General features: G+C 40.1%; 1 protein-coding gene across 14 annotated transcripts in view; it reads right to left on the bottom strand.

Moving 5' to 3' along the window:
- Positions 1–21,483, bottom strand: part of FIG4 (FIG4 phosphoinositide 5-phosphatase) — a 158,545-nt gene that overhangs the window by 126,639 nt on the left and 10,423 nt on the right. For 12 of the 14 annotated variants that reach the window (XR_012158016.2, XR_012158017.2, XM_073336996.2 and 9 more), the window contains 3 exons: positions 7,916–8,014; positions 5,790–5,913; positions 740–896 (listed from right to left, as the gene is read on the bottom strand). Coding sequence is in view for 12 of the 14 variants with exons in the window: in XM_073336996.2 (XP_073193097.1) it covers positions 740–896; positions 5,790–5,913; positions 7,916–8,014 (380 nt within the window). In the remaining 2 variants the exon portion in view is untranslated. Of the gene's footprint in view, positions 1–739; positions 897–1,577; positions 1,668–5,789; positions 5,914–7,915; positions 8,015–21,483 lie in introns of those variants that run through there. The other 2 variants (XM_073337001.2, XM_073337002.2) reach the window with 2 other exon arrangements.

Genomic DNA, 21,483 nt, shown 5'->3' with positions numbered 1-21,483 from the left:
TCAATTTTATCAATTATTCATGATTACTAATCTCAGAGGGCCACATTCCTTCCTGCATGAAAAATCATGGGAGTACTCACCAGAAAACAAGCTCAGTTTATGAGAAGCCAGTTTCACTGAACCTTGATAAGTGCATAATGCTCCCTGCCTCAAGTCTGCACCTGCCCTGCATCCTTAAACACCAACACTCCAGCTGGTTTTGATGGCATTGTGCCACTTAATCTTCTCCCCACCCATGCCACCTTTTTGATGGAGTGCAAGTGACCCTTTCCAGTGAGGTTTACATGGGGATCACAGGGGACCTAATGCTACTCAGACAACTAGTATATTAAGCAGCATGTTAATAGCATTAGCGTTGAATGAACTAACATGGAGTGGATGGTTTCTGACAATCATCCACGCCACACACACTTCTTTAGTTGTAGCTCTGACATATAAATAACCTAGAGATGTTGGCAGAAGCTACGAAGGAGCATGACACAGCTGCATTTCCCCTCTGGGTAGACTCAGTTGAACTTGCATCATGATTGTCCATTTGATTACACCAGTCTGTCTCCATTTAAGCCAATGTCACTTCAGCATAAAGCTAGTATAAAGTACTGGAGAAACAAGCTCAATGTTCAACAAATGGCTCCCCTCTGGCATATATAATTAATAGGAGTCTATGAACCTTAGTTTGCAATATTTCCTCAGTGCTTAAAAAAGCTATGTAAAAGCACAGTCTACCACCACCATTTACCTTGCTTCATCAGGATGAGTGACTCGTACAGAGTCATTTGGAATGTAGATCATATTTGTATCTTCTATTTTGTATATTGCATGCCCTCCAATATCTGCCATCTTTCTCCTTTTTGTTATTAACACAATGTAGTAGCCTTCTAAAAATCTAACAAAACCTGTTCAAAATTGAAGAAACACAAGAAATAAGAACCCATTTGTCATGAGTTGATTTAGTCAGATACAACGTTTAGAAGGACAATATCAGCTACTATTTCAGTACTTTGCACAATATTAAATTTTTATAAACATTTGAAAGCTCTTTTTTTAAGCACTGCAGGACTCACATTTATCCAACTCTCACTCCGTTAAAAAAGTGAGCATCCAAATCAGCTTCAGCCCCAAAAGAGTCAATTGCTTGAGGGTGGGGAGAATGAAGGGGATCTGGGAGGCCCGGACCCTACTTCTTGGTATCAGGAATAAGCCCTGATCCCTGCTGACTGACTTCTGAGAGGGAACCCCCTAGGGCTCTCTCCTCGCTGCTGCAGTTGAGCAGCAGCAAAAAGATAGCCCAGAAAAGAAGCTGCATCAGCAATAATAAAGGGGCAGAGGGGCCAACTACAACCATCCTTGCCTCCACATTTCCTCCCACTTCTACCATATTAGCCCATTTTTGAAAAAACTGCTCTGACCTCCACAGGAAAAGGACCCCGACCTAACACCGTAAGAAACATTTTCTGAGGCATCTACACTAGGCTACTGGATTCTGATTGCTAAATGGCAGCTGAAGTTCTTCTGGTATTCTGTAAGTACTGGAGTGAGGGATTCAGCAAACTATTTTTTGTGTTATTGTCACCTACCTAGTTTTTGATCAGAGATCCAATTTCTGGCCTTCTAGTCAGGTCCCTACATAAGAATGGCCATACCAGCTCAGACCAGTATCCTGTCTTCTGACAGTGGCCAAGACATTTGTTTCAAAGGGAACGAAAAGAACACAGTAATTAATCAATCCCATCATCCAGTCCCAGCAACAGGCAGTCAGACTAGGGACACGGAGCAGGGCAGGAGGGAGGTTGCATCCCTGACCATCTTGGCTAATAGCCATTGATGGACCTACCATCCATGAATTGATCTAATTCTTTTTTGAACCCAGTTTCAGCTTTGGACTTCACAAACAGCCACTGGCAAGGAGTTCCACAGGTTGACAATGTGTTCTGTGAAGAAGTAATTCCTTTTGTTTGTTTTAAACCCAATGCCTATTAATTTCATTGGGTGACCCCTGGTTCTTGTTATGTGAAGGGGTAAATAACACTTCCGTATTCTCTTTCTACATATAATTCATGATTTTATAGATCTCTATAATATTTCTCTTTAGTCGTCTCTTTTCCAAGATGAAAAGTCCTAATCTTTTTAATCTCTCCTCATACAGAAGCTGTTCCTACCCTTAATCATTTTTGTTGCTCTTCTCTGTACCTTTTCCCCTTTTAAAATATGTATTTTTTGAGATGAGGTGACCAGAACTGCACACAGTTTTCAAGTTGGAGGAGTACCATGGATTTATATAGCGGCATTATGATATTTACTGTCTAATCTCTCTTTCCTAATGGTTCCTAACATCATCTTAGCTTTTTTGACTTCTGCTGCACACTGAGTGGATGTTTTCAGAGAACTATCCACCATGAGTCCAAATTCTCTGAGTAGTAACAGCTAATTCAGACCCCATCATTTTGTAGGTATAGTTGGGATTATGTTTTCCAACGTACATTAGTTTGCATTTATCAACATTGAATTTCATCTGCCATTTTGTTGCCCAGTCAGCCAGTTTTGAGAGATCCCTTTGAAACTCTTCTCAGTTTGCCTTGAACTTATCTTGAGTAATTTTGTATCATCTGCAAACTTTGCCACTTTGTTGTTTATCCCTTTTTCCAGATCATTTATGAATATGTTGAACAATGTTGTCCTGGTCCCAATATAGATCCGTGGGGGACACCGCTATTTCCCTCTCTCCATTCTGAAAACTGACCATTCCTACCCTCTGTTTCCTATCTTTTAACCAGTTACTGATGCATGAGAGGGCCTTCCTTCTTATCCCATGACTGCTTACTTGGCTTAAGAGCCTTTGGTGAGGGACCTTGTCAAAGGCTTTCTGAAAGTCCAAGTACACTATATCTACGGGATCACTTTTGTCCACATGTGTGTTGATCCCCCCCAAAGAATTCTATTCAATTGGTGAGGCATGATTTCCCTTTACTCTTCCCCAACAAATCGTGTTCAAATGCGTGTCTGACAATTCTGTCCTTTACTATAATTACAATTTGCCTGGGACCGAAGTTGGGCTTACCGGCCTGTAATTGCCAGGATCACCTCTGGAGCCTTTTTTAAGAATTGTCATCACATTAGTTATTCTCCAGTCATCTGGTACAGAAGCTGATTTAAATGATAGGTTACACTGACATAAAGGGTTTCTGCAATTTTTTTTTTAAATAGTAAACTAGAACTTGGCCTACCCCTAAACATGGGTACTGATTGGCATCCACATGCTCTACCTGCTTTGCAAAGTGATTGGAGAATGGACTAAAATCATATTTTCTCATTTGAGCATCAGAGTGTTATTCTCCTAGAATAAGCCATAAGCAGTGGTAAATAGAGCCTCTCTCCTTCCCAGCTTCCTGGATATTGCCTGTCCCAGTCCCAACCGCAAGAGGGGGTTATAGAAAATTAGGTAGGGTCAATAAATTCTCTTTCCCAGAAGCTGGAATTTGGAAAGGTACTCCACACCGCTTTCCAGGAGCCAGGTGAAGAACTCCTATGTGGTTCCACTAAGAGCGAAAGGTCATGGAAAGGTGTCACTTATGTGGATCGGTGAGAGGCTAGGATATGGCTTTCATTCAATTTTTGCTCAACAAAAATATCACATCAAATATACATCTTAAATGTCTGATATGCTTTATCAAACAGCTTTATTTTTTAAAGTATACTATTATGGCATCTTCAGAAATCTGAGAGAAATTACTTAGAATTCCTCCAGAACACTGAACCTTCCTGCTGTTCGGTAAACCTGTTTCAGAGACTTGAATGCCTAAATATGTTCGGAGCACACACTCACTAGTTTTCAAAAAAACCTCCTCACCAGTATGTAAATCAGAAGTTAGCCTTTGATTTTTTTTTTAAATTCTCTGTTATACAATCTGCCAAACAAGTTGCATTTTTATGCATGAACTAAATTTTTACAGTTACCATTTTCACAAAACTTACAATTTAAAAAGAGAGAAAATCAATGGCCTGAAGTGAGAAATAAGGACTATAAAAATAAGAAATATAAACCTTATGCTTTAAGGGATGAGATAAGTAACATCTGTGCATGGATTGGAAGAATGTGTGTGTGTTATTCTTCAAAAGCATCTGGAAACAATATACCAGACTAAATGAACCACTAGTCTGACTAGCTATGGCAGTTCCAACTTTCCTATGATGAAAAATGTGTATTTATATGAATAACCAAGGCATGTTGCAGAATTCTGAGTAAACAAGGTCACTGTCCAACTGAATGGACTATCACATCACACTTGGATAATATAAATGGTCCAATAGATTCCTGAATTTTGGGGCATCAGCAAGGTATTTACTGAGATCATTAGCAGAATTCTGTCTGGAGAAAAGAAGACCGACAGGGAACATGACAGTTAGTACATAAAGGAACAGGAGTACTTGTGGCACCTTAGAGACTAACAAATTTATTTGCGCATAAGCTTTAGTGGGCTACAGCCCACTTCATTGGATGCATAGAATGGAACATATAGTAATAAGATATTTATACATACAGAGAACATGAAAAGGTGGAAGTACCCATACCAACTGTAAGAGGCTAATGAATTAAGAGGAGCTATTATCAGAAGGGGGAAAAAACTTTTGAAGTGATAATCAAGATGGCCCATTTTGGACAGTTGACATGAAGGTGTGAGGATACTTAACATGAGGAAATAGGGTTATTACAAGGAGGAGGAAGGTAAACTATTCTTGTTAACCTCTCAGGATAGGACAAGAAGCAATGGGCTTAAATTGTAGTAAGGTTTAGGTTGGGAAGTTTTTCATAATGTCCAACTGTCAGGGTAGTTAAGCACCGGAATAATTTGCTTTTGGAGGTTGTGGAATCTCCATCATTGGAGATTTTAAGAGCAGGTTAGACAAACACCTGTCAGAGATGGTCTCAATAATATTTAGTCCTGCCATGAGTGCAGGGGACTGGACTAGGTGACCTCCCGAAGTCCCTTCCAGTCCTACGCTTCTGTGATTCTGCTCTCATTCCTCTTACAAAGAATGAACACTGCTCATAACTTCTAAACAAAGGAGAGTTCCGAATTTTCCAGTTTAACTTGGCATTTCCTATTAATATGGGGATATTAAAGCAAACAAGACAGACAAATGTAATGAAACCTCAGTAAATGATCCTCTTGCAGCAATGCAGTGCTATGCCATGTTTCAATCTTTCTTTACAGTGGTCTTCAAAGTAGTCATAATCTCTACTTTCTCTGCAGCCTTGAATTCAGATGTTGAGGAGCATATTGATACAAATTAATCACCTTCAAACCTGGTGGACTGTTGCAGCACACTTTCTAATATTCATTTAGGACATCTTCTAATAAAATATTGGAAAGTGAACTCAGATGCTTTTGGGCAAGGGGAGGGAGGCAGGCCAGGGTGGAGAGATGAGTCTAACAGCATACCGTGAAATCAAGATTCAGGCTCTGGCAGACTAAAGTAAGGACCAAATTCCAGTGCTGCTTAAATGCTGATTCATTCCTGGTTGGAATGCTGTTGAGATCAAATGACATATGGACTTGACATTTTAAATCCAGCTCTCCCACTGACTGCTCATGCCTGTGTAAGTGTGATACAAGCAACACCTATAAAGTCACTGTAAAAAGTGCAAAAAAGTGTACTTTGTTACTTTGCTACATGATCTCTGTGTAGAGTGGATAATATCCTGACTGGTGAAAAGTACTGCAATTACCACTTGTGCTCCGAGTTATACTTTCCTAAAAAAAATACCATCAAAGAAACAAGGGGATTACCTACAACACCGAAAGCAGAGACCGCTCGAGATAACCCAGAGGAGCCCTTCTGTCCAATCTTTGTTCTATTTCCCAGATCTAGGCGGCCAAGAAGTTCCCTCACCTCTTGTTGCGTGTACACATGCTGAAAATAGAAATGCATATTGAACTTATTCTTTTGGTTATCATTGTTACTTTACATCACAGAATAGTGGAGTTTATTTAATTGCATAGTTCTGTTTTGAAAAGTGACTAAAGAGAACATCATGGCTTCCATTGTTTATTGGCTCTCAATTTCATAACATATGTGGTCAAGATTACAAAGCAAAATTGTATTTTTGGGACCTGATCTCCACTGTCAAGCTTGAGTCCAAGATCAAACAGTCTATAAGATAGCCAGTACCTAGTCCACCACAGTGATTGTTTAAAATTATTTTTTAAATTTCCTTTAAAAGAAAAATTGCTCATTTAATAAAAAGTATATTTGTTATTAAGTTACATTTTTAGTCTTATTCAAATAAATTAAATAATTGTATCTGATAATTTAATAATTTTCTTATCCTAATTTGTCTCCTCATTTCTAACAAAATCTATCGGCATTAATCTCCATTTATTGAAGTGCTAGGACTTTTTTTCATTGGAATGGAGAAAAATCCTTCTGCCCTGCAATACATCCAACCATGTGGTCGCCTTGTATTTTCTGTACTTTAACAGTTTTCAGTAATTGTCTTCTTAAACAAATTATTTTGTAGAACTAGGGTCTATGTGGACACTTGTCCAGGGCCCAACCAAATTCAGGGCCATGAAAAATGTGTCACAGACCGTGAAATCTGGTCTCCTGACATGAAATCTCATCTTTTGTGTTTTTACCCTATACTATACAAATTTAATGGGGGAGACCAGCATTTCTCAAACTGGGGGCCTTGACCCAAAAGGGAGTTGCTGGGGATGGTCGTTATTGGGTTATTTTAGTATTGCCACCCTTACTTCTGCGCTGCCTTCAGAGTTGGTGGACGGAGAGTGGCTGCTGTTGGCCAGGTGCCTAGCTCTGAAGGTAGCGCCCTACCAGCAGCAGCACAGAAGTAAGGGTGGCAATATCATAGCATGTCACTCTTACTTCTGCACTGCTGCCTTCAGAACTGGGCAGCTGGAGAGTGACAACTGCGGACCAAGGGCCCAGCTCTGAAGGCAACAGTGCAGAAGTAAGGGTAGCAATACCACACCATGCCATCCTTACTTCTTTGCTGCTGTTGGTGGTGGTGGCTCTGCCTTCAGAGCTGGGCTCCCGGCCAGTAGCCACCGCTTTCAGGTCGCTCAACTTTGAAGGCCGTGTCACCACCAGCAGGAGCACAGAAGTAGGAGGTAGGAGTAACACAACCTCCCACAACAATAAACTTGCAATCCTCCCTCCCACCCCCAACTTCTTTTTGGGTCAGGATCCCTACCATTACAACACCATGAAATTTCAAATTTAAATATCTGAAATCATGAAATTTATGATTTTTAAAATCCTATGACCATGAAATTAACCAAAATGGACTGTGAATTTCTTAGAATTCCACTGAGTGGAATGGTACAGTACCCAGTGCAGGCAGATCTCTTTGCAGGATTGATGCCTCATGCCCTCATCCTCCAAAAACATATGCATATCCATAACTTTATACACATCAGTATTCCCCCTGAAGTAAAAGTAAGGAAGTAATTGCACATGTTTATGAAGTTAAGTAGGTGTGTAAATCTTTGACGTGCTAGGCATTACACCATAAAATCCTTGGGGCAGGCACCATGTCTTACTCTATTCTGTACAGTACCAAGCTTTGTTGTCTGTTGCTCATCTTGCTTCAGCTGTGTAAGTGATTTCAAACCAACTTCAAGCATTTAGGTAAGCAGTAGTTAAGCGAGTTCATTTTGCATTTCAGAATGACACAGCTGAACGTAAGACAAAACTCACATCTATTACTTGACATTAGGAGATCATAGCTAACAAACTGCACAGCTAACAGAAACGGAGTGTCATGGAAGTATGATGTAACAGAGTTACGCATTTGTACTAAGAGAAAAGTTTGGCTGCCATTTATGTAGAAAACAAATCACACATGTGAAACTGATAGCATCATGAGTACATTTTTCAGCTGTTCTGAACTTACCTTATCATCAATTATAACTAAATCTGTTGGTTCAGTGCGATCAATTTTCAAAACACGATACTTGGTCTCTGCATGATTACTCCCAACAAGAAAATACCGCTAGGTTTTAAAAAAAAAAAAAAAGAATATATTGTACAAGAAAGAAAACCCCGCAAAACTATAAACATATTAACAATAGCATTATATAGCTGTAGATTAGCTCTATCTTAATTACATCAGATACATTTGTAAATGGTATTGTTTTAGCCATCAGCATTTCAGGTACATTTTGTACGTGTTTCATGACGATTCTAATCGATCCCCGACACTTAAAAAGCCCCTCAACTCTCCACCTCACACCACAGAGGGAAGAAAACCAATTTAAATCTGGGGAAAGAAAAACTGGCAGCTGTGTGGAAAAGGAAAATGCAATTTACAGAAAAGAGTCCCCTCTGCCCATTTAGCCATCACTGAACTCTCTGAAAAGTCTTCAAGTAGCCTGCTCACATGCTTTAGTGGCAAGGCTACAAGATGAAGTTGGTGAACAGTCCTAAGGAAGTCAGTTGTTTTTTCCAATAGCCTCCCAGTTTAAAGAGCTTAATGGAAACAGTATCTGTCTCTCCATGAAGTACTTTAAATGTGGAAGAAGTGATGAGAGAAAACTAACTAGAATGCTAGTCAACTTCCCTCTGTAGTCTTCCACATCTAAAGCATTTCTGCTTCTTTGTAGACAGAGAACACCAGCTCCAACACCATCATAACAGGAAAGGTATAAGAACCTAAACTGTTTGACTGATATACATGGAGGTCAGAGTGTCAAGAGGGAGGCAGGACGGGAGAGAGAGGAAAGACAAGAGAAACTCAGAGACCAAAATAGAGACAGAGAAAGGGGAAAATGCAAAAAGAGAAACTGAAGGAGATGGAGAGAAAGAAATAAAGGGCAATAATACTGATGTCTGATCTTGTTATCCATTTTTTCAATTTAGTGACTCTGGACATAAGAGTTACTGAGAGGTTAGGCCTTGATCCTGCAAGGAACTTCACAAGTGCAAGGATCTGTCCCTGGGGAGCTCCTTGCAGGAGTAGGGTGCCTTAAGTTAATTATTGAAGGCCAAACTACACCTTTGCATAAAAACTTCCTTTCATATCAATTGCAGTTATACAGTGTACTGATAATACATGACTCCAGTTTATACCCTCTCACCCCAGCCCACAGATTGATTAAAACATTATTCAGTCTTTACCACAAGAAGAATTTCTTCACATCATTGGTACATGCTGAACACTCACCACGGATGATAGCTAATTTAAATAATGAGGAGCATTTTTAAGATCTGATTCTGATGGCAGACTTGGAGGGAAGATCATTGTAAAAGATGGACAACTACGTATCCAAGATCAAACTAGAAACACTGATTCCTTGGGGAGGATCAAGTGAAAATATATAAGAGAAGTTTCAGTCAGGCAACACAAATATTCTGATGGATAGATTTCACTGGTAAAAAAACATCTATATTTAAGAACATTCTACATACTATGCTCAAAAATTATAGGGACTCATTAAAAAATGCCCGACTATTTGCCAGGATCTAAACATTACAAAGTGAGAGATATACCAAAATTTCAAATCTTAATCCAAAAACAAATAATTAAGAATTTAATTTTAACAGTACTGATAAGAAATAACTGCATTTTTAAAAACAAGGCTATTTGTATTTCTACCTCTTAAGCGAAATGTGAAAAGAAAGTGAACATTTGCACTGTACTCATTACGTGACAAAACGGTAAACTAAAATTGAATTATCTTCTACATTTAGGGTAATTAACAGTAAGTGCAGATTACAGGACTGGCTTGCTGTAGGAAGCTTTTGTTTTGCTAATTCCTTCCCTCAGTACTGTCCTAAACACAACAGGGTGTAGCCTTTAATAATGCTCAGCCTAGTAGGAAAACATGTGGCTGTACTCAGCCTTGCTCTTAACTTGAACGGTCACATGGATTTAAGATGTGTGAGGGGGATCAGCAACAAGATTTACACAGTGCCTGAGTATCAGAATTCATACGAGCGAAAAAGTGAAGATGAACAAAAAGCTCATTTTTGAAAAAACAAGCACAAATTTAAGACAAAATATTTAAATTGAAATTAATAGAATTTAAAGCCCTATTCAGCATTCTCTACTCCCCGCAAAAAACTCCAGCTGGTATCCTAGTACCTAGGTATTACACGTATATCGCATGGTTCTCTGCAAAAGGGTTTCCACTTACAGAACTGTGCCATAGTATGCGTGCATGTGGTTCTTTACAATTAGGATTACAATGGTCCACCAAGCTATAACACACACTCCTCATTTAAATCTCCCTTGAAAACTCAATTCCACAACTTCCACACTGCAAGTAAATCAATTTTAGTCACCTTATATCTTTACTCTAATTTTTATATACAACACACACAACAAAAACCACAGAACCACCAAGACACACTCTTACCTAGACTGACCAACCATGTGATCTTAATGCTTCCAACTCTTATTCTCAATGCCCCTTAACTCCCTATTCCGTATCACCCACACCTGTAAAATTTAGAATGTAAGTTCTTTGAAGCAACTATAATATCTTTCTTTGCTGTGAAGTGTCTAGCACATCATGGGTGATTACAGTGGCATGACAGCACCACTGCAGTTAGGGTAATGTCACCACATTTTAAAAGGTCGACCTTTTTAAGTCCTCTAAAATGGACATGCTTAGTCCGATTTCTTAGTAATGTGGTGTGCCTCTGGAGGGTGGAGGATAGATTTAGTGACCCAAAGTATGAGTCCCATGAGCCAGGGTTTCCAGAGATATAAGCCCTGAAAAAACCTGCCATTTTTAACAAGTTTTAAGGGTTCTGTTTGCTCGTTTTTGCACAGAGCTAGAGATCTAACTATTGATGTGATGATCTCAATTTGTTAAGTTTTACCCAAGGTAGCACATGGAACTCACTAAATCTTTGGGGGTCTGGCCTGGTCCACACTATGAAATTAGGTTGGTATCTAAGTTCCCTCTAAGCTGCACAGCCATATAGCAGCCTAATAAGCACTGCGCAGGTTCTCAGGCCTGTGGCAGGGAGGGGCACTTCACTTCTTCACTTCAGTCAGCAGCACTGCTATGGGTACCCGCATGACGCCACAGTATGCTAACATTTTTATGGCTGACTTAGAACAACGCTTCCTCAGCTCTCGTCCCCTAACGCCCCTACTCTACTTGCACTACATTGATGACATCTTCATCATTTGAACCCATGGAAAAGACGCCCTTAGGAATTCCACCAGGATTTCAACAATTTCCATCCCCACCATCAACTTCAGCCTGGACCAATCCACACAAGAGATCCACTTTCTGGACACTACAGTGCTAATAAGCAATGATCACATAAACACCACCCTATTCCGAAACCTACTGACCTCTATACTTACCTACATGCCTCCAGCTTTCATCCAAACCACACCACACGCTCCATTGTCTACAGCCAAGCTTTAAGATATAACCGCATTTGTTCCAATCCCTCAGACAGACACAAACACCCACAAGATCTCTAATCAAGCATTCTTAAAACTACAGTACCCACCTGCTGAAGTGAAGAAACAGATTGACAGACCCAGAAGAATACCCAGAAGTCACCTACTCCAGGACAGGCCCAACAAAGAAAGTAACAGAACGCCACTACCCATCACCTTCAGCCGCCACCAAAAACCTCTCCAATGCATCATCAAGGATCTACAACCTATCCTGAAGGACAATCCCTCACTCCCACAGATCTTGGGAGACAGGCCAGTCCTCACTTACAGACAGCCCCCAAACCTGAAAGCAAATACTCACCAGCAACCATACACCACACAACACTAACCCAGGAACCTATCCTTGCAACAAAGCCCATTGCCAACTCTGTCCACATATCTATTCAAGGGACACCATCATAGGGCCTAATTACATCAGCCACACTATCAGAGGCTCATTCACATGCACATCTACCAATGTGATATATGCCAGCAATGCCCCTCTGCCATGAACACTGGCCAAACCAGACAGTCTCTACGCAAAAGAATAAATGGACACAAATCAGACGTCAAGAATTATAACATTTGAAAACCAGTCGGAGAACACTTCAAGCTCCCTGGTCACTCAATTACAGACCTAAAAGTTGCAATTCTTCAACAAAAAAACTTCAAAAACAGACTCCAAAGAGAAACTGCAGAACTGGAATTAATTTGCAAACTAAACACCATTAAATTAGGCTTGAATAAAGACTGGGAGTGGATGGGTCATTACACAAAATAAAAACTATTTCCCCATACTAATTTTTCCCCCACTGTTACTCACACCTTCTTGTCAACTGTTTGAAATGGGCCATCCTGATTATCACTACAAAAGCTTTTTTTTCTCCTGCTGATAATAGCCTACCTTAACTGGTCTTGTTAGAGTTGGTATGGCAACACCCATTTTTTCATGTTCACTGTGTATATATATCTTCCTACTGAATTTCCCACTGCATGCATCCGATGAAGTGGGTTTTAGCCCACCAAAGCTTATGCCCAAATAAATTTGTTAGTCTCTAAGGTGCCACAAGTAATACTCATTCTTTTTGCGGATACAGACTAACACAGCTACCACTCTGAAACCTGTATACATGTAGTTAAGTTTTCTCTCTTTATATATTTGTTGTCCAGTCAATAAACAATGGCAAATAGATCATTTTGAAGTTATAAAAAGATAGGGATTTTAAAATCAAATTGGTGTACAAAGAAGGAAAGGCTTATGATCCCCACTAGGGAGACTTACTCACGACAGAAGTTGGATATTCTGAAGATTAATTTTGTATTAAACCTTCCAGACTATAATCCTTAATGCAGTTTAAAAAAAAAAAAAAAAGATAGATGCAAAACGAAAAGGAGATGCATGCTTCTCCTTGGCATATTTGTCTTGTAGGATTTTGTTAAATCCAATCATACTCTGCAAGCAATTGTACTGGTTCTGATGCCAAGAAAGGCAGTACATAATTCTAAAATAACCAGTTTCAGAAAGCCCAACTAAGCCCCAAGAACTGAAGGTGCTTGGGTAATAATGTTGCTAATTTTTAAAACTGCAAAAGTTACAGCAAAAGTTGTGTGTGCAGAAAAAGTTAAAGTACTTATACAAAATGTCTGTAATTTTGTGGCAATAGGAAATCTGTAGCTGCCTATGGCATATGTCCCAGCACACAAGCTCTGAAGGTAACAAACAGCGATGTGCTAATTACACTTTCTATTGAACAAATGATTGGGGAACATGCTGGGCTGCGTGCTGAGAGACCTTAGTAAGAAAACTGATTTGGGATCATAGGCTCAGGGCTAGAAATGTTTTAGCACACTGTGGAGATCTCTCTGCTTGCATACATGCTGAACACTGACCTTTAGGACAGCACAACAGGAGCTGTCACCTGCAGTCAGGTCACCTTCCTCCTCCAAGCCAACAACAAAATTGTTCAGGAAAAATGTTTCCATCCAAAAAATATTTTTATGATTGCTGATATATATTGCATTCGACACCAGAAAACCAGAGCTCAGAGCATGTGATAAATGTCTTAACAGAATAACGATAATCACTGCTAAAATAGGATTAGACTGTCCTTTTGGTACTGCACATGGAGGGGAGCCAAATCAGGTTTATTTGGATATAAAGTATAGTGGCAATTAAGCAGCATACTTCCCCTTCCATTAATCCTGCAGAATGTCTGAGTTCTATGAGACAGAAAGTATAGGCCAGGGTGGTGATTCTTCTCAATTGTATGGTCTTCACAAAAGCTGGTGGGGGACTATCCAACGTAAGAAAAATTCTGTCAGAGTCAGGGTTATTTACACAGGACCAACACTGCACAGTGAAAACACTCCTGAGGATAGCTAAAGGGTCAGCCACCAGTGGTCACTGCATGCTCTCCCAGGAGGGAGAATTTCTGTGTGGAATGGAATGGAATCTGACCTATCAGCTCAGGAAGCGATCCTTTCAAGAAACTACAAATATGTAAATACTTTGCATTTTAAATTCTTCTAAAGAAACATACCTAAAAATAAACTGCACAATTTTCAGAATAAAGATTGAATCATCATGTAGTTCGTGTGTGCTTATTAAAAAACCTTAACATAGTAATGTGCACTAATACTACAGCTTTGCAACAGTGATATTGTTTTGGGATATTAAAATAGAATACCTTAGCAATTTTATGAGCTTATTGCATCTGAACTGTACTGTAATTTAGAGTGCAAATGACTTGAGGGACCATGTTTTCTATGTAGTTTACAGCTTGTATATACTCATAATCAAGAAATAGATATAATGAGATGTCATCCTTAAACTTCTGTCATTAGGATCTAGGTTTCCCCAGTGAAATAGTTATTGCTGATAATGGGCTTGCTGAAACTAGAAGCAATAGTAGTTAACTTATAATGCTGTAGAGGAAAAAAGTCTCAATGGTACACTTTGAGTGTCACCTTTCAATTTCCTTGCTTTTAAATGTGTTTTTACAACCATTATTTAAAAAACCCACACATTTTACCTACAGATTACCTAGAAGATTGGAACATCACCACTGAAGAATTTCAATTACTTAAAACACAATTTTCATTATAAATATGAAGAGATTTTATTTACTTGACAGAAATAAATTGGGCCAAATTCCATTCCTTTGCTCTCCTGTGCTACATGGCATAAGGGAACCAAAGGATTAGGAAAATAAGTAGAAAGAAAAGAAATTTGAACATAGCGGAAATTCAGCTGCTACAGTGCATGCTTCCAAGATCCTGAAGAAGCCCTTCTATACAAGCTGCTTCTAGATGAAGCTCCATGGAAATTTTGAGAACGTGGCCTGTAAAAAGTACACTATTTAAATAAAAGGAACGTCTGCACAACAATTAATGCTGACCAGGCCAAAATTAACCTCCCAGCTTTTGCACTAAACTCCCTCCCCTCTCTCAAACAGGATAGGATTGCATAAGCACACTTAGAGTTGAGAATGCATGAGTCAGCCATACTGCTAGTGGTAGCTAGAGAGTGTGCAGAGATTTTTTTTTCTGCTCTGTGGATCGTGAATCTGCAGAGTTAGTGCCAGTGTTTTCCAAAAATCCTCTGCCTATACAGGTACTACAAGTCCTACCTTTTCTGCAAGGCAATCACCCCAATGCTCTGAAGGTGAAAGAATGTAGAAAGAGCTGCAGGAACCCTGTGTAGGTTTTTCAAAGTAATTCTCCAAGGTTTTCAATGAAATAGGATTGTCTTTTTGTTCATATGTAGTCCAGCTTACTGTGATATAACTATTTCTGACACGCCCTATGACTACGGTAGATGCTCATTAGTAACAACATAGTGGTGACCTTTTGCTGTGTTGCTGCTAAGCAGCAGTTGCTGTTATGGGGAGTCTTGTCTGACCAAAGGCAGCATGCTTTTTCTGATACCCAAATTAGCAACAGAACACTAACAATTTAGAACTGTAATAATGTGATGTATGTTTATTATTATTGCTACAGTATTACATTAGCATATGTACTGTACATTTTAAACATATGCTCTGTTCTGCATTTGTAGTCTACCACCATATTGTATCAAGAAAGCGGTATTAATTGAGTTAACATATAGAAGTATCAAGTTTTGTTTTTATGTTTTAAGATCAAACAGCCACCATGACAACACACACAACCTCTGGCTCCTACTTATAAAAAATTTTTGTACTCACACTAAACTGTAATACTTTGTATGCACTGTAAGTTGCCCTGGATAAGAGTGTCTGCTAAGCAAACTAATAATAATGCTATAATAACCTCAATTAAAGTACTATTCCACATCAAGGTGTATTCTATTTATACAGTGTGTATCAACTTGTAAATTAAGGTAAACTCACTCATTCCAGGTGAAAGAACACTTAATTTTCTCTGCTTCTTCTCAGTCACAATTTTGTTTTGAAAATGGGATTCAATGTCCCAAGAGACCTGTAACCACGTCCCTCTAGCTGTGAAAAATGCTAAAGTATATTCAAAGCCTTCAACAGCTCGGGGTTTCTTGCAGGTGGAACTTCATCAAAATCCTCCTCACTCTCTTGATTATGTTTCATCAACACACACTCATTTCTCTAGCTTTGCAGCAGCTTCAACGCTCACTAATTCCTCATCAACTAGTCCTCCAAATTGAGCAAATCCTCATCCATAGTCACAGGAGCTACTAAATCCTCTTTTTCCATGTTGTCTGGAAGTGGAACATCATTTGGGGGTCAAACTCTTCAATATCCTTGTCTTCCACACCTTCCACTGGCACAACAAATTTGCCTTTGCTGAAACAGCTGGAAATTGTTGTCGCCTTTACATCTTGCCATGCTGCAGCAACAAGGTGAACACCATCTAGAAAATGTACAGTTTTCATCACTGTCTGAACATCTGCATTGGGGTCCGCATCAAAAAATAATAATAATCTGGTTTGCAGTTTTTGATGGGTAATGTCCCTTCATGTTCTTACTCATATCTTGATCCATAGGTTACATTAAAGATGTCGCGTTAGAGGGTAGGAATTCAAGCTGAATGTTGGTGAGAACCACTCCTGGGTGGGGTGTGAGACGTTATCCAGTAAGAAGCACATTGTACCGCTCTGCAAGCAAAATTGACAATCCCACTTCTTTAGCCAGTTGATGAAAATCTCACCTGTCATCCAGGCATTTGATGAACTGACATAATTGAGGGGGAAAGTTTACGGAAATCCTTCAGAAAGCATCTGGATCTTTTTCACTTCCCGATCATGAACAGCGGGCATTTGTTACTCCCATCCATGTTGGCACAGAACGAGCACGCTTACCCTGTCTTTTGAAGCTTTCCCTCCTTCTAGCTTTTCATTTTTTTCTACATCCTCTAGCACAGAACCCTTTCAGATAAAATCCTGTTTCGTCAGCATTGTAGATGTCATCTGAGGAAAACCTTTCAAGAATATGAGAAAGCTTTTTGCACTGCCCCTGCTCAGCTGCTGGCTTGCCCACCGATGGTTTTTCCTCATGCTCTTTTTTGAAAGCAACGCTGAAGCATTTCTTCCATCTAGTAAACAGACTGTCACTTGCCTTAAAATCATTCAATCCAAGTGAAGTAGCAAGCTGAAGGGCTTTTTCCTCGACTGCAGGTCCAGCATGCAGTACTCGCTGCACTCTCTTCTCCTTGAACCATATAAAGAGAGCCTCGTCAACATCAGAGGCTTTTCCCTCATGCCCACTCTTATGGCAGCTGTTTAACTGTCCAGCTTCATATTTAGCCAAAAGCTTATCCTTCAGCTTCCACATTCCACATACAGTCAACCTGTGCAACTCCCACTTGACTGCAACTTGGTTTTGAGTAGTCCCCAGAGTGACAGTCTCAGATAATCTGTACTTTTTCTTTCAGTGAAAGACTTCTGGCATTTTGTCTGTTTTTGCCACAAAAAATGATGCAAGTAAATGGAGGATGTGACATCACAAATGTTGCTCTTATGCAGTGGCTATGTTGCTGTTACCAATTGGACAATTCATGGTAGGGAAAGCGATCCAAGGAGAAATTTAGCTCATAACCAGAGTTGCTCTTACAAGATGTTGCTACAAACAAGCATCTACTCTATTAGGATTTTCTATTAAAATTAGGGCTGTAGAAGGTTAACCGGTAAGCATTAGGCTTACCGTTAATGGGACATTAACCGTTAACCCAGCGGCTGGCCGCACCAGGTGGGATCCCGGCCTTGGCAGGACCCCAGCCCCTGCCGCCCCGAACCAGCCCACCACGGGAGCAAACGAACCACCACGCCCTGAACCAGCCCACCATCGGTTAACCAGTTAGATGATATTTGTGAAACCTAGACAGTGCTCACACACAGCCACCATTTTTCAAAGTTTCAAATCTCAGCCTCACGTATTTTTTTAAATAAAAATTAGGATTTGTAAATGGTGGTCAGTGTATATTTCCTTCCAACCATCTAAATCTATGTACCAGCCCAGAAACTACAGGAATAAAACCCAATGAAAATCCAAATCTGGATTCTGCATCATATGGCATCATAATTAATATTCAATTCAAATCACGTTAATGGAATCTTAAGGAAGACATGAAAAGCCTTCTTGCTTATTTACCTGTGGTAAGTAGAAAGCTTTCCTTGCCAACTGGTGGGGGTCTACCTCATTTTTTAATCTAAAAATAAGGGTATGTTTCTCGCTCTTACAATTGTGGAGACAGCCTTTCACATGTGCACTAATGCAGTGCTGTCTTCCCAAGTCTGCAGACAGATACTCAACTATTGCACAGATTGCCCAAGCAGCAAAGAGCTGAAGAAGAGCTCTGTATAAGCTCGAAAGCTTGTCTCTCTCACCTAGTCTAATATGCTGGGACTAACACGGCTACAACAACATTGCCTACTAATAAGACTCATCAGTTTCACAGATGCTATTTACATATAGCTAAAGAGAAACAGAGAATTATGACACTTCGCTATTTTTGCTGCTTGGCTAAGCTATAAACAGGAGCAGAGGAAAACAGTGTAGCTATGCACAGGGAAGGAAGATCAAAAAAGTGAAAATGACCTGAGGGACAGAACAAGACCCTCCTCATTGAAGCAACAGAGTGGCAGACCATCCGCACAAGTTTAGTGAGGCCTCTGAAGTGAGCCAGAAGAAAGCTCCTCTCTTTTGTGACACAGAGGCTCCTTACCAAAGTGTCCTTGATTATTGTCTGACCCCCTCCCATAATTTCCCTCAACTGTGAAAGCTGAAATCGATTTAAAAAAAGCTTAAAAATATCAATATTACCTATCAAAATTATAAAAAAAAACATTCTGCCAAGCCTTTTATCAGGAACCTATTATTAGGAGGCAAGAAACTCAGCAGCCTCCCCAATCTCAGCAGTCTTAAAGGGATGGGTGTCTTCCAAGGCTTTGCTCTTGGATGTGAGTCATAAGAAGTCCCACTCTTTCACAACAACCCCTATCTATTAGGTGTCTAGTTAATTGTTCAAACTTGTATTTTAGGTACTTTTTAAAGTTCCATACAACCTTTTAATAAAATATTTTGCACTTATATATAAAATTCTTTCCTTCCTGTGCATGCAGGAGACCTATTCAGGTACCACTCCAAGATTGGAATGAACTCCCACAGGAAATAAGAGCCACTACACCCTTCACCACATTCAGCTCCAAGTTCAAGGTCCATTTCAACCTTGCTTTTGCCAATATGAACACACAGCAAAAACTATAGTATTTATTTAAAATTTAAAAAACCTCCCACAATCTCCCCTTGAGAAGAGGAAAAGAGAAAGAACTAAATGTGCCATATGCTAGCCATGTTCTGAAAAGCCCTAATCTAAAAAAGAACTTAGGTACTGTGATTCTGAGCAATGCAAAGCCTAACCTTTAGGCTCTTAGAAAAATCACAGGAACACACTATGATGTACAAAGCCTGAGTTAGGTGCCTAGGCTCCCTATACAAAGAATGGGGAGAGAAAGGCACTTCAGAATGAGGTCCATAAACATCACACTACTACGCTAGGTGGAGAGCCACCTAAGACAGCCTATTGAAGATGCTGAAGAGAGGGGTGTCCTCCCTCTTGCCCCTCATACAGCAATAGGTGCCTAAATCCAGGCCAAAGGGAGGAACCTATTTCTTCTATCCACACCCAGGCACCCCTCTCCTAGAGTCAAGCAGCTTAAGCGTTCAAGTCGGTTTTTGACAGAAGGAGTTAGACACCTGCCTCACTCCACACAATATGATACAGTGTGGGAGGGAGAGGCAGCAGAGGAGCCTACTTTATAAATTTTAGCCCAGTGATTAGAGCACTCACCTGATATGTAAGACTCAAGTTCAATTCCCCTCTCTGCCTGAGTGGGAGAAAGGACTTGAACAGGGGTGACCCCCCTCACAGGAGAGTGCTTTAACCACTGGGCTATGAGAGAGTGTGATGTGGGGCTCCCTACAATCTCTCCTGTTAAAGTTGTTCCACTGTGGATAAATAATTAAGGAGTCATTGGAGTAGGCAGACTGAACCTAGGTCTCACACTCCTAGGTGGGCTATAACCACTAGGCTACAGAATCACTCTCGCTATATCTGGCCCAGTGACTCATTATTTATCCACAGTGGTACAGCCTCAGACAGAGATTGAGGGAGCCCCACCTAAGAGTATCCCATAGCCCAGTCGTTAGGGACTCTCCTTTCTCCCCATCAGGCAGAGGAGGAAACTGAACCTGGGTCACCAACATCCCAGAGAAGTGCTTTAACCAATATGCTAAAAGTTATAAAGTGGATTTTCCTGGGGCTTAGGCAGCAGATAGGGTTCTGAACACCTAAAGTGAGACAGCAGTGCACATGTCCTCAGGCAGAAACTTAGGCACCTAGGGAACTTTTATGCTGAAAACTTAGACTCTGTGTGAGTTTAAGCAACTACTGGGTTACACAAGAATTTCATGCATCGCAGAGGAGCCCACAACTGGGAATTAGGTACCTAAGTATCTCTGTAAATCCCACCCTCAGATATTAGGGTAATGATGCTTGTATCTGAACCTGGACAGAACAGCATTAATTTAGATTCAAAATACCCTGCAAGATACGTAAGCAGTATCATCCCCTTTTACAGAGGACACAGACAGATTAAGTGACTCGCCCAATGCCACACTATTCCAGGAATTATGGAAAAAACATGGCAATATTGCCAGTGGTTCAGACTAGAGCTCTCAAGTAGGTTCCATTGAGGGAAACACCCAGGCAGTTATAGGTATCTCTAGCTCAATCCATCTTTGCTGTAGAATGAAAAAAAGGGTATTGGGTTTACTCTACATCCTTTTGGTTTACTGCCCTCTAGTGTGCACTTTTCCATAATAAGAAGTTAGCACAACCAACTTAGTGTAGTTTTTCCAGCATATTCTTGTCCCTTGGATTTTTCCTCTATATTTTATCTGTTTAACAGCTAGCTCAATACAAGCAGCAGACTGATTATTTATTTCTAAGCAAGCTCTCAATCTTCCCAGGACAAACTCCAATTCACATATCATAACATTAATCAACCCAAAGTTCAGTTTAAAAAGCAGGCCTTAACAGTTCTAGATTATTTTTTTCTATCACTGTATTTAAAGTCAACACTGGCTTTTTCTAAATATAGCTTTACTCATGACTGCTTAACTGACCCTACTTAGAAGAGCTCTGTGTAAGCTCGAAAGCTTGTCTCTCACCAACAGAAGTTGGTCCAATAGGAGACACTATCTCACCCACCTTGTCCCTGTGTAGTCCAGCATCCTCTGCCCCCTCCCTCAGCTCCCAACTTCTTTTACAATTACTTTAACCACTCTACCATATATATATATATATATTATATATACACACACACATACTTTAACCACTCTACTAACAAAAATACCTCCTTTAAGCACTCTGTACTTTTCCAATTTCTGTCTCATCTGTCCCCTGTCCTTGAACACTACGTTCCTTAGTTTCACTGTGTTACATTATCTTCCTCATGGATCATCTGCAATCTGCAGTTTCCCTCTCCATTCTTCTGAAGCTACTCACTAATCACCTGCTCCCTACTAAGTCGGAAGGCCTAAACTCTG

The sequence above is a fragment of the Lepidochelys kempii genome, chromosome 3, assembly GCF_965140285.1.
Source record: "Lepidochelys kempii isolate rLepKem1 chromosome 3, rLepKem1.hap1, whole genome shotgun sequence".
In the NCBI taxonomy this organism is placed as follows: Eukaryota; Metazoa; Chordata; order Testudines; family Cheloniidae; genus Lepidochelys; species Lepidochelys kempii.
Note: the sequence above shows the minus strand (reverse complement) of the source record. Positions and strands in the feature narration are given on the sequence as shown.